General features: G+C 41.1%; 1 protein-coding gene across 2 annotated transcripts in view; it reads right to left on the bottom strand.

The window, feature by feature from the left end:
* The window catches only part of EEPD1 (endonuclease/exonuclease/phosphatase family domain containing 1), a 62,632-nt gene that overhangs the window by 18,977 nt on the left and 30,714 nt on the right, over positions 1 to 12,941 (bottom strand). For both annotated transcript variants that reach the window (XM_054058560.1, XM_009567842.2), the window contains exon 2: positions 8,590 to 8,641. In XM_054058560.1, coding sequence (XP_053914535.1) covers positions 8,590 to 8,641 — 52 coding nt within the window. The remainder of the gene's footprint in view (positions 1 to 8,589; positions 8,642 to 12,941) is intronic.

Genomic DNA, 12,941 nt, shown 5'->3' with positions numbered 1-12,941 from the left:
ACAATTGGACTTAAAACCGTTTTCCAGCCTAAACAATTCTATAATTCTGTTCTGTGATTCTATGAATCTCCTTACCTGCACAGTGCCTTCAGCCAGAGGAAAAGAGGAGGGTAAAAAAAAGAATGCTAATACAAAAGAACAAAAATACCCAAAAGGGAGCATGGAAATCACAGCTCTGAATGCCGCTAATCAAGGGAAACTGCTCAAGCACATAAAATAACTAGGTTCCTCTCCACTCCCATGTTAAAAATCTACTCCTTTCTAGAGATTTTAGCAAGTGATTTGTGTGGTTTTGTGGCCTTCTTATTTTAAGAATGGTGCCCTTCTGGCATATACGTGCTGGTAAAGACAGATGGGACTGTGCTGATGTGCAGTATAAGAAAGAATAATAGCAATACATTAAGAAAACTGCTGTGGCACAAGAAAAAAAGGTACAGCCCCCATTACTACAGGATCACAGCTTGGCCACCTCTAAAGAGCCTTGCAACACAAATAGTTATTTTTGCTTCCATCCATTTATTTCCTACAGTTAATATTACTGTTTTCCCTAAACTGATTTACATCTCTTCTTAGAGCAAGCATTCTTTCCCACGATAAAAACACCAGAACAAGGAAGAGAAAAATATATACTATGACTCACAATCATTGTCAGGCTCAAATCTCAATATTCTTCCTTCAGGCATTGATTACACCACTGTACAGAATACTGTGTAAGCTCCTGTAAAGTTATTTATATCTGTCTCTTATTGTACTCCATTACTTTTTTCTCGCTGTTTTTTATTATTAGGAGGACCTCTTCCAGGCTGCTAGCATTAGGATATGTCATCTCACCTTTTTTAAAAAAAAAATTCATACAAGTCTATATTTGTTTTCACGCCTCTAGCTTTAATTTAATATCCCAGTTTTACACTGATTCATCACTGAAATAGTACATTCTTTATTTATAGGTTTCTTTACTTATTGGTTTTCTGTCTTCACCCACTAGCAGGCCCTCCAGAGAGTCTACAGGGCTGTGCTCCAAACCTGACCAAAGTTCTGCTCTAACAGATGCAATGCTCTCTGTCTCCCCATAAAGAGCATATACATTACTTAATCTACATGAAGCACCAAAACATTATTTGGCTGACATTAAAACACTATTACTGCTGTGTCAATCTATTAACAAAGAAAAAATAAAATCCTACGCTACCTCCAGATTGCTTTTTCTTCAGCTATTCTATGAACTTGCTTTGCCTTCTGCTATCTTGTAGAAGAAAGCCAGGACAAAAAGGACTGACTAAGGACCCTCATCACTTCTACCACCCACAAACACAACTTAAAACACATGACAGTATTTGCAAACATGTTTCTCCTTGTCCTGGAAGTACAAAGAATAATTTCATTAACAGGTAAGTTTGGCTTCTGTCCAGGTACAGGACTAGATGCCTCACAAAAGAATGCCAAACTAGTGTAACAAGCCAGTACAACAAGCAGTCTCCATACAATCACTTCTCAGAGAGGCACTGTACGCTGTAGGGAAGAAGAAAGCACCTAAAGAACAGCATTTTAAGAGCAACCTGTGTACTCCCAGTGATGCGTATGGCATGGCTTCTAGTGTTTTGTTTGTTGAAGTCCACTGATGATCAGAAAACAGATGGATGATGAAATTAAAGGAAAAAAAAATCCAACCAAGATGAAAGATGCTGGACATACTAGCAGATGAGAGCCTATGCTTCCAATGCTGCTGATCACTTGACAATACTTTGCAGTAGAGGAGCTTGGAAAGACAAAGTAGTCATGGCAGAGAGCTACTGAAATGATCATGGAGATGGCCAGAGTGATAAGATGCACCCATACGATCTCCTTAAACTTCTAGCCATCTAGATCCCTTATAAAGGAAAGAAAGGAGGAAAAAAAGTGGAAGGCCAAAGTCAAATACTATACAGCTGCAGTGTTCCTAGATCAATTCAGTGGATGGGATATCCCAAAGAAGTCTCCCACATTGTAAGAAATGGTGTCAACATTGTTTCTGGCTTCAGTCATCCAAAAATGGTTCCTTCACAATAACAGCTATACTTCCCTTCACCCAGAGTCTCCCTGGTCCCAGGGGGTGAAGACTGAAAAAAAGACTTTGCACCCCTGAGTATTATCTGCACTCAGATGAACAAGCAAGACAAGAGGAAGAGATAGTAAGGGTGTGGGAGAGCAAAAAAGTAAGTAACAGGGAATAAGGTGAGAAAAAGAATTAGACTATTTGGAATAATTTCCTTTTACTCTGAGCTGTCAATCACTGACTCCACGGTGCTTTTGAAGGAACAAGACAGAAGGACATAATTCAGCTGACAAATTAGGCTGAAACCGATTCCAAGGCTGAATTAGGCAAAGGGTATGTTCTCAACATACCTTGATTTCACCTCTCCTCTCTGAGAATGAGGAACAGAAAAATGAGGCATCAACAGGGTTGGAAGTTATTTATCAAACGACCTAAGTGAATCAGTGGCGAAGTCTACATCTCTTTTCCCTGTTCTCTGAAGACAAGACTGCTGTTTCCTTATCTGACTCTAGAGGACATTCAAACAAACTTCAGTTTCAAAGGAGTCAACATCTTTCCAGGAAAACTGGTCTAGGAACAGGCAGTAAATATAACTCATTTACAGCAACTGATTCATTCACTGACAATTGCCTTATAATATTCTTTAATTAACAGCTCTGAAGCAAAGCAAGATTGCAAGATGGGGCTCACACTGTACAGAGGGATTATGGCATTTAAAAATATGCACACAAAGACTGAGTCCTGAACTAACTGCATTTCTGGGGTATGCATATACTACCATAAAAATAAAAAAAAAAAAAACCAAAAAAAAACCCCAAACCATTAAAGAGAAAGGACTGTCTTGGAATTAAAAGAAGACTCAGGGACTCAGCAGACTGAGGTTCATTTTCAAACTCTGGAGTTGGTCATCTTTCTGCCAAAATCATGTGATTTCCATGAAACTCCAGCATGCCTACACAAATCAAGGAAAACAACACTTCTTCCCTACCTCTCTAGGACTGCTGTGTGATTGCACTACCCAAAAAACTGAACAGCAGCAATAGGACAGGACGTTTTGGCTATGTGGGCAACAGATGTATTACAGGTGGTCCAATCCCAGTAGCTGCAGAACGCAAACTGCAATGGTAGACCCTCACCCTGCATGGGAGTATCAACAGCCCTTCCCTGCTCTTACATCAGAAGACACAGATGGCAGCTCCCATGTCACTGCCGGCTTATACACAGGGAATAATGTTTGCTGGCAAGGGCAGCACTGACTGTATGACCAACCACTTGGTGCTTGTAGCAAAGAAACTGTGATGGGCCAGAAAAATGACCTTGAGTGACCAGCTGCTCCATGTCAAGGCGTATTATAGCTTACTTCCAACTGCCCTAGCAAATGCACACACAAACATATTTATATCCACACAAACAAGAACCAACATGCCCGTGCTTACCCCTGCAAATGGAAAACAGCACCTCTCCAAATACAAAAAAGCTTCTAGGGATAACCTTTCACAAATAAACAACATGCTCTGCTCCAAGAGGGATTTTATAAAGAACAGAAATTACAATGGGCTTAATCATGATTAAACACTAATCTGGCTCAATCTACCCAAAAGCGGACAAAAGATAAATAAAAACCTCCAACAGATGCATTTTATACTGGAAATTCTGGAACTTCAATTGACGTCATACTTTCTATGTTCAGATAATATCTGGAGGAAACAAGACGCTAGATCAAGAAAACAAAAGAAAATTTCTAGTTAAAATTCTCTGTGTAGAGAGAAGGCTACAGCAGGGCATGCACAATGCAGCTCAGCATTTTATGAACCCATTTTTGACTGTAGCTGAAATTGCACTATTACAGTGATGCCTCTAGAAAGAAACAAGCACTCCTTTTTTGTCTTCATCTCCATGGGTCCTACCATGTAATAGTGTTCAACATTAATAATTGCATTTCCCCTCAGACAAAGGCTGCTTCTGAGCGATGACAGGCAGGTTAATTTTCTTTTACTAAAATAATGCCACCTCCTCAGTGTCACAGGGCACAGTACAAAGATTCTACACGATGGGAAGGGATTGTATGTAGCGAACACTTCCCAGATACAGACACCTGGTCTTTCCTATGGGTGAGGAAACACAGGAAACAGATTCTACACCATGGGAGACAACCTCAGACATTAGTACTGTGGAGGGAGGTGGAAAAAGTAAAAAAATGAGCACAGACCCTAGATATTACTTGCTTACAGTGCTAAACATTCCCATCAGGATAAAGATGTTCTCTTTGGGGAAGCAGAACTAACTCTTCATATGACAGGGCTGGGTGGGGAGGGAAACCCACCTGGAGGAGAAGGCTGATCAGAGTTTTCTCATTCCATCATCCCAACTCTTCATGTCCACATCTGCAGTAAATCCCAGTGGATGATGATGTAACATCTGGCCAGCAGACAGAAGAGATCCCTTCATGTACAAAGATGGCTAGAAGCTATGTTGCTGACTCTCCTGGTGCCTAGCTAATATGTCCTGTTCTTCACAGCTACAGGACCTCCGAACACCAGCTGAAAGACTTTCAATCCCTCTTGATTTGTAATCTCCAATGAAAGTGAAAATCCCCATACAGACAATGCAAGCGTACTAATAATTACTTCATTCTCCTCACTTTTTCTCACTGATCTCTTGGACGTAGCTTTACAGTACATAAATTTGCATCACTGGCACAGACCAACCTTGATAGTCAAACTCATGTTACTTATCCTGATTTTCAAGCTGCAAGAACTTCAAGAACATCATCCCTGAACAAAATCACAATTCTCACCCCAACCACTACCATGCTTCAGCCAGCCCAGCACCTCTGTCATGCCATTCTAAACAGATCACTTCCAACTTCAACCAGAACAAGCATCACTTCGCAGATGAACCCCACACTTTCAAAAAGTGCTGATCAGAATTACGTGATTTGCATTTCCTAGATGAGAAGCTGAAAAAACATTCTGTCTTTGGAGCTAGGTGGACAGTTGTTTCCCATCCTGACTAACAACTAACACATTTGATCATTAATACACAAATAGGAAACCAATGGGTTACTGCTGTTTGCTCCCAAACGAGACTTACCTTACAAAAATCTATCAGAGGGTCACTAAACAGATATTTAGTTTTCCTCAACACCTACCTCTGAAGAAGAAATGAGCTTGAGAGCCCATGTTAACACCTGAAAGGCATGGGGCGATGTGTGTGTGGGGGGGGGAATATTTAACAGAACACAAATAATATTTTTACTTTTCTTACAATATGGACAACTCCTCCTGCACATCCTATTGGCCTCAAACACCAGTGAGAACAATCACTTTGGCATATTTGTTGCCTATGGAAAAGGCAACAAATTTAAAGGCAACAGATATAAATACTAAAACAGTAACAAATGCGAAATGTCACCTAGCTAGGCAGTTCAATCTGCTAATTACTTAAACAGATTTGTTTTTAAACTATAAAAACAACATGTTCCTCAGGAGAATTATTTTTTCCCCTTCCCTAAATAAATACAATTAACACTTGCCAAGCAGAGTTCTTCATCTGCAATTAAGAACTTCCCAAAACTTCCCAACTCCTAGAGTTGTGCTTCTGGAAGAGGAAGAGATTCTTCATACATGATGCAGTGCTAACAAACCTGCGTGCCTGAGAAACTTCTTTCTAAAGCCTGAGTGGCCTTGAACCCTTGTGGGGACGAGGCTGTCATGACTGCAAGCCCTCCCGTGGCATCTTGCCATCAGTGTTTGTTTCTGCCCCCCAGCAAACAGCAGGAGCACTTCTGAAGCTAAGGCACACCAGCAATGCAATCCCACGGCAGCTGAGGCAAGCTTAGTGAGGAGGCGGGGGAAGCAAACAGATCGATTAGAAGGTTCAAGGTAAGACAAAATGCAGCTAAGTACGTGCTTAGTTTCAAACTGTCGATGAGACCGGTAACATGGAGTATGTGCTGGAATAGGTCTGATGGACTACGGCCAAAACAAACACAAACAAGCCTGTCTCTGACCCAGAATTTTCTCCAGGTAAAGACTCCTGTTGTTCTTACATAACCTCTTCCTGTTTCATCGAGACAAACTTATTCTCCTATTGTTCTCAATGACAGCAAGCATGGTGCTGGGGTCTAGCTGCACAAACAGCACCATCTTCTGCAGTGCTTACAGGCACCCATGTCAACCCGAGAAACAAACCACCTCATCAGCAGTGTCGAAGGGTCAGAGAAGCTTGTCCTGAGCCAGAACGAGCTGTAATTAAACCCAGCCAATCATCTTTTCTGCCTCAGCAACCCCAGGCATAAATGCAGCCAAATGTGATAGAACTTTGGCTTTATAAGGTCATTTTGGCCAAGTCTCACAAAGCTTCTCGTGGTGCCATCAATTTCTTTTCAATGGCCAAGGTTGAAAAAATATTTTTAAAAGTATCTAAGACAGTCAGAATGGCATTAAACCGTTTTCCTAATGTGCAGCTTTTGAAACACTGCGGTCATCCACTAGAAAAGCACAAAGCTTTCCACTACAAACTCACAGAGGTTTGCAACCTTCTCAAGACCCCAATGGATCATGTAGGTTCTCCCAGTCTGCTCCAACAGCCTGCTGTTTCATGTGCCTCAGCCCCCAGACCACCATCCTGTTTCAAACACATGACAGTAAACTATATTTTGCAGTGCCAGATAATTTTCTGATACTGATCAAGGCTTTGATTCTCAAGAGACTCGCTATACACTTAACTTCAATGTGATTTGATTTATAGAATCACATCATAGAATTATAGAATGGTTTGGGTTGGAAGGGACCTTAAAGATCATCCAGTTCTAACCATCCTGCCATGGGCAGGGACACTTTCCACTGAATTAGGTTGCTCAAAGTTTCATCCAGCCTGTCCTTGAACACCTTCAGAGAGCGCTCACCACCTTCACAGTAAAAAAATTTCTTCCTAATATCTAGTCAAAATCTACCATCTTAATCTTTCAGTTTAAAATTACTAGCCCTTGTCCTATCACTACACTCCCTGAAAAAAAGCCCCCTCCCCTACTTTCCTACAGGCCCCCTTTAAGTACCGGAAGGCTGCTATAAGGTCTCCCCTGAGCCTTCTCCTCTCCAGCTCTCTCAGCTTGTCCTCACACAGGAGGTGCTCCAGCCCTCTCATCATCTTCGTGGCCCTCCTCTGGACTCAAACAGATCCATGTCCTCCCTGTGCTGTGAGGACTCCAGAATTGAATGCAGTATTCCAGCTGGTGTCTCATGACAGCAGAGTAGAGGGGCAGAATCAACCTCCCTCGACCTGCTGGCCACGCTTCTTTTGATGCAGCCCAGGATATGGTTGGCTTTCTAAGTGCACATTGCCAGATTATGTTGAGCTTCTCACACACCAGCACCCCCAAGTGCTTTCCTTCAGGGCTACTCTCAACCCATTATTTAATGGAGGTAGTTTGCAGCACACCTTAGCATGTGACTGGTTTTCAGGGAGCACTGCTGATCACCAGCGTGCTTCTACCCACTCTGGGTTTCCATGATAGTATCAAAAATATGTAACAACACTTTCAAAGCAGCGCACTGAATTTTAGAAATAAGGTACAAAATTTCAAAATCATATATGACAGACTAGAAAGTGTCCTATAGGAAAAACGCTTTTAGGTTATCATGCCCATGGCTATCTTAAATAAAATTTCCCTGAACCCCAAGAAAAATCAATCTTGCAATGACTATTAAAATATTATGATTTAATAATAGTGTATTCCTGCAAGATAATTCAGACAAATAATGTTTCACGAACACAAAACTCAGCATGTGTTCTCAAAACCTGATCCCATAAGCAGGCAGGACAAGGGATTTTCTTCTAGTCTACTTATTTTTCCCTCCTGTACTTAAAAAATAAAAGACATCGAATTTCTTTGAACTTACATAATTCCACCCTGTTATTTTCCAGAGGGCTAAACATGCCTTTTAAATTCTTTAAGCTTGGCATTGTATGAAAGCAGATATCAAATATTCAGAGAGCTCAATTTAAAAGGATCATTTTTCTGAGGCTGAACCTCTCTGAAGAGCTTCCTGCAGAGCTTCCAGACAATGCCTCAAACAGCCATTTCCACCAGGCTGAGGTCACTCACCCTTGCAAAGCTATGTTTTAGGAGGCATTGGGCCAAAGGGAGGTGCAGGCCTGACAGAAAGGTGAGAAGTGTACAGGCTGTAAGGTGCCAGAGGAGCTCACTGCTGCAAACGACAACAATTTGTGAATATGAGTTCTGACACAAACAAAATGAGACTGTGCCTGTAACTCTTTTTATTTAACACCTTAAGAAAATTAACTACAATCACCTCCAAAATAGTTCCTTTCTGAGTTGCTTACCCCAAGCCCACTGTAAAATCAGAAAACATCTAAAGCATGTGGTCAGCTTGGATGAAACATCACCTTTCTGATTTCAGGTACTGTATAGCTAGAAAGATTTCCCGGTTTATGCTGCATGATTTTCCAAAAGGTTAGGAAGCCCAACTAACACAGAGGGCTTTAAAAGCTTGCATGTATTTTGACAGTTGCATTAGATATATTTTAAATACCTTGTCCAGTGCTTCTCTATCAACCAGCTCCTGCACAGCCAAAAGCTTGATGCTGTAAGAAAAAGAGGCAGAAAAAAGAATTAACCACTCCATTGCAAGCATTACAGAAACACAAGTAAGAGCAAAACTGAAGCTCTGTTTTCATCTTCTTACTTCACATAAAGGGTCTATAGAGGCACAGATACACAGAGTGCTCAAGATATAATGAATTAAATCAAGAGAGAACCAGCGTTACTCTTCTTTGATTTTGGTGTCCCAAACAGATTTTCTAGTTTTTTATTTACAAGTGTATCTGAATTCACCTTACAGAGGAAGTGTATTAATCACTACAATCTTAATACCTGAAATTAACACCGAAGCATCTTCTGAAGGACAAACACAGAGAACAACTCTAAACATTCCTGTTGCTTTGTTCTTCAGTATAAACAGGTTTCTATGAGTCCAGCAGCAGCCATTCCCAGGGATTTACAACATTATATATGAGGTACAATAATTAAGTCAACCCAGCTCAACACATTTGAGGGAGATAAGTGGGAAACATGCATGATTGTTTGAAAAATAGGATGAAGAAAAAATAATGAATAATGCTTATTCTTTATCAACTTCTGTTAATTGTACGTGTCCCCACATAGCACAAAAGCCCGGTCCTTTCCACACTAAGAAATTTCAGGAAAAGATCTTGTGGCATCCCCACCAAGCTGCAAGGCTCACAGAACAAATAAGAATCTAAAAAGTATTGGGAAGTATTGCCAGCAGGTCAAGGGAGATGATTCTGTTCCTCTATGCAGCACTGCTGAGGCCATAGCTGGAATGCGGGGTCCCGTTCTGGGCTCCTTAGGACAAGAGAAAGATGGACACATTGGAGAAAGTCCAGTGAAGGGCTACAAAAATGGATAAGGGTCTGGAGCACACAGAGCAAAGCTGGAGAGAGCTGGGACTGGAGAAGACAAGGTTCAGGGGAAACTTCACTGGTGTGCAGAGCACTGACACAGGCAGTGCTGACTGAGCACTGGCACAGGTTGTTCAGGAAGGCTGTGGAGCCTCCATCCTTGGAGATACTCAGAGCCATCTAGAGACGGTCCTGGGCAGTCAGTTCTATGTAATCCTGCTCGAGCAGATGTGTTGGACCAGATGACCTCCACAAGTCCCTTCCAATCTGACCCCTTCTGTGAGTCTGTGAAAGCAGATGAAACTCTAAGGATGTCCTATACTCTTACCAATTACAATTAATTTTAATTAAGACTATGACAAGGGGAGGACCTAGTGTCATTCCCCATCCTTCTTCAGTCTTTGCAGATTTTAAAATCCATTCAATCCCAAACTCAGAGGGATTTTCTATAGAGGGAGCCCACCAGAGTAGGTAAATCTGATTACCAAGTTAAGTTAAAAACAAGCAGAAGGCATCCTTCCCTGAAGGGGTGGAGAAGCACCATAGGCATGTTCCCCACTCCTGAGCACCCTCCATCAACCATCTACAGTAGCTGCCTTAGCCAGAGAGCACAAGGGATAAAAAACACATTCGCTTACAAAGCTGTGTGTCTGCTCCAGGATGGCATGGTTATGATTCAGCCCACCTAAATTTCAGCTCTCTACAGCTCTGTATCTAATGAAAGTTAACATTCAGATATGACTAATGAAAGGAGAGAGGGACCTCACTTCTCAAGGGCAGTCCAACCTGCCTATGCTGGCATCATCCTCCATGTCCTCCAACAAGGGCAGAAGCTGCTGTCATGCTACACTGCCACAAGTCAGGCTTGCAGAAAGCTTGGCAGGCTTTTTACCCGTGGAGTAGACTCTCTCCCGCAACTCTGCTCACCTTCCTTACCCAGTCTTAGAACCAATTACTCAATATATTATCCTTGGACTCCAGAGGATAACTTCCTTTGCCCAGAGATACAAAACGTTGGTGTGGCAGTGGAAGAATAAAATGATGTATATAAGTGGTGTTTAAATGACTCTCATGACTCTAGAAAGACAAAGCAATGAGCCACTATAGTTAAAAGCTGCTATTCAAGACTGGGCAAAGAGTTGATGTACAAGTCTGCCAAAGGATATAGTTTCCCATGTACTGCAAGAAGGTTTATTAGGCTTTCAAAACCTCAGAGCAATGTTCCATAATTTTTGAATGTCCACTGACATCTTATACATTAATTATGCATGCCCATTCTGTAACAGCAGCTGGCAAAACATAACTTTATTCCTGTCCTTCTACTGTGTTACAATGCTTTCCACTACAAGTAACCACAGCCTAATCCCTAAACACAAATGTGCTTTCACTTCAATGTACTTCTAGTTTTCAGATATCTTCAAAGCATCATAAAAGGTCTATATCAAATGAATTATAAAATAGCCCCAGACCATACATTTCCAGTCTGCAGAAGCTGTTATTACTAAGAGAGAGAAGATGGACACGGTTCAGAAGACAACAAGACAATCAGGGATAAAAATAAGCATTCCATTGAAGCCCAACCACTACAGTAGCAGGGTGCACATGATTTTCTGTTACTGTTTGGTGAACACACTAGGCTGCAAATAAGCATTCTGCTGAACTGGTAAGTACTTAGGGAAAGTACAAAGCAAATACAAGGTAATTTTTAACATTTTGCTTGTAACTGAGCCAGAAAGCAAAAACAGGAGGGACACCAAGCAAGGAAGGCACGTCCATTTAAAATCATTGCAATGTTGTACACAGCCCTGAACTTCAGAGGCAGCCCAGGCTCATGCATCTTGGAGAATGAAGTCTTCCAAATAACACAGGCAGCAGCAATGTGGCCACAATCAGGATCTGTCACAGAATTCAGGGCTTGCCTTGCTTTAGTACCGCCTCGACTGCAGTACACTTTAGAGAGACACAGATCTGACAAAAAGGAGGTAGCGTAACACGCATGCGGAGGCATCCAGGGTGCTCACAGCCGACTGGCGTTCTGTAAAACCTGCTTCAAGTCTGTGTGTACGTAGTAAAATCTAACATTTTGCCATTCCGTAACAATGTGGGTTTTGTCATGCAAATTACTTTAGTATTCTTCCTTTTGAGGACAGAGACCTTTTGATGATTTAATGACCGAAAGGTGGCATTTATCAATCTAGTTAGCTGATACTTCTATCTATTGACAGGCTAATTTCTAGAATATTAATTGTGGATTATCTGGTACTCAATAGCTGCAGAAGAAAGATGCAGACTGTCCCAAATACAAAAGGTGTTTTCATTAGAAATCATTATCTTATTGTACAAATCTACCCTCCTGCTCACTTACACTAGTAAAGCCCCACAAGAACTCCTTCAACTGGTAAGCTCTTATTTAAAACAAAGTAGACAGAGTTACACGGAAGCAAATAATAAAACAAGGAGCAGGAGTCCTTTTAGTTCATCTCATATTTATGGGAGCGGTGCTCTCTTCTTCATAAGTGAAGAACCCCTACAAAATGTTTATGTCCAGCAGAGATACTGCAAATCTGAATTCAACATTGTAAAATAATTTGCAGCAATATTGGTTTCATTCTTGGTGAGTAAAAATACTTCCATCTACTGTTATAAATTTACAGAGATCAATGTTTGCCCAGTACTTCAGTTTTTTTTCCTCCTCAGGTGACACCTGATGTTTTTTCTGGGTCAAAAGGAAACAGCAAATGAAAATATCAGCCTTCATACAACCAGTGACAGGACACTTCTTTCCCAGAAGTGCCACCATGTATATTGTGTCTGCCCAATCGATTACAGTTCACTACCTGAAAAATTGCTCTTAATAGCCAGTAATTTACTGCTATTTCTTCCAGCAATTCCAAGTGACACTTGGATGTGCTACCTTATGCAATGTCAGCTTGGAAATAGAGCTTCTTCCAAGGCTGCTTCTTTGGTGCTTGAGAAAAAAACAAAACAAAACAAAACAAAACAGACTGTTTAATTAGGCTCTACATCAGCAATCCCGCAAAAACTGAAAGAGGCTTCTAACTACATATCCCGTTTGAAGCTTGTGTTCACCAAGGATTTCCAAGTAGATGGGAATATAGCTACTCAGTAACTAAAAGAAAGAGGGGAAAAAAAGTCTCTAATAAAGCAGAAATGCAAAGAGAGTTATCAAAAGCCAATGCTGAAGCCCCAGGTCTTGCTGTCTACTTACGTACTCTCTTTATATACTGTGTTATAATCTCTTTTTCATCCTCACCTGCAGAATGTGAACATTAACTGATGAATAAAGTTGTAGAAAAATGTATTTCCTGAAGAAGCCTTTTGGTTACTGAAGAACCTGGTGTGATTTACCAGCTTTAAGGTATACTGGTAAGAAACCTGTAATGCAAGTAACTATCCTGACTTGAAGGAAATGGTCCTGCTTTTATTTGAAATGCTGTTAAAA

The sequence above is a fragment of the Cuculus canorus genome, chromosome 2 (genome assembly GCF_017976375.1).
Source record: "Cuculus canorus isolate bCucCan1 chromosome 2, bCucCan1.pri, whole genome shotgun sequence".
NCBI classification, from domain to species: Eukaryota; Metazoa; Chordata; class Aves; order Cuculiformes; family Cuculidae; genus Cuculus; species Cuculus canorus.
Note: the sequence above shows the minus strand (reverse complement) of the source record. Positions and strands in the feature narration are given on the sequence as shown.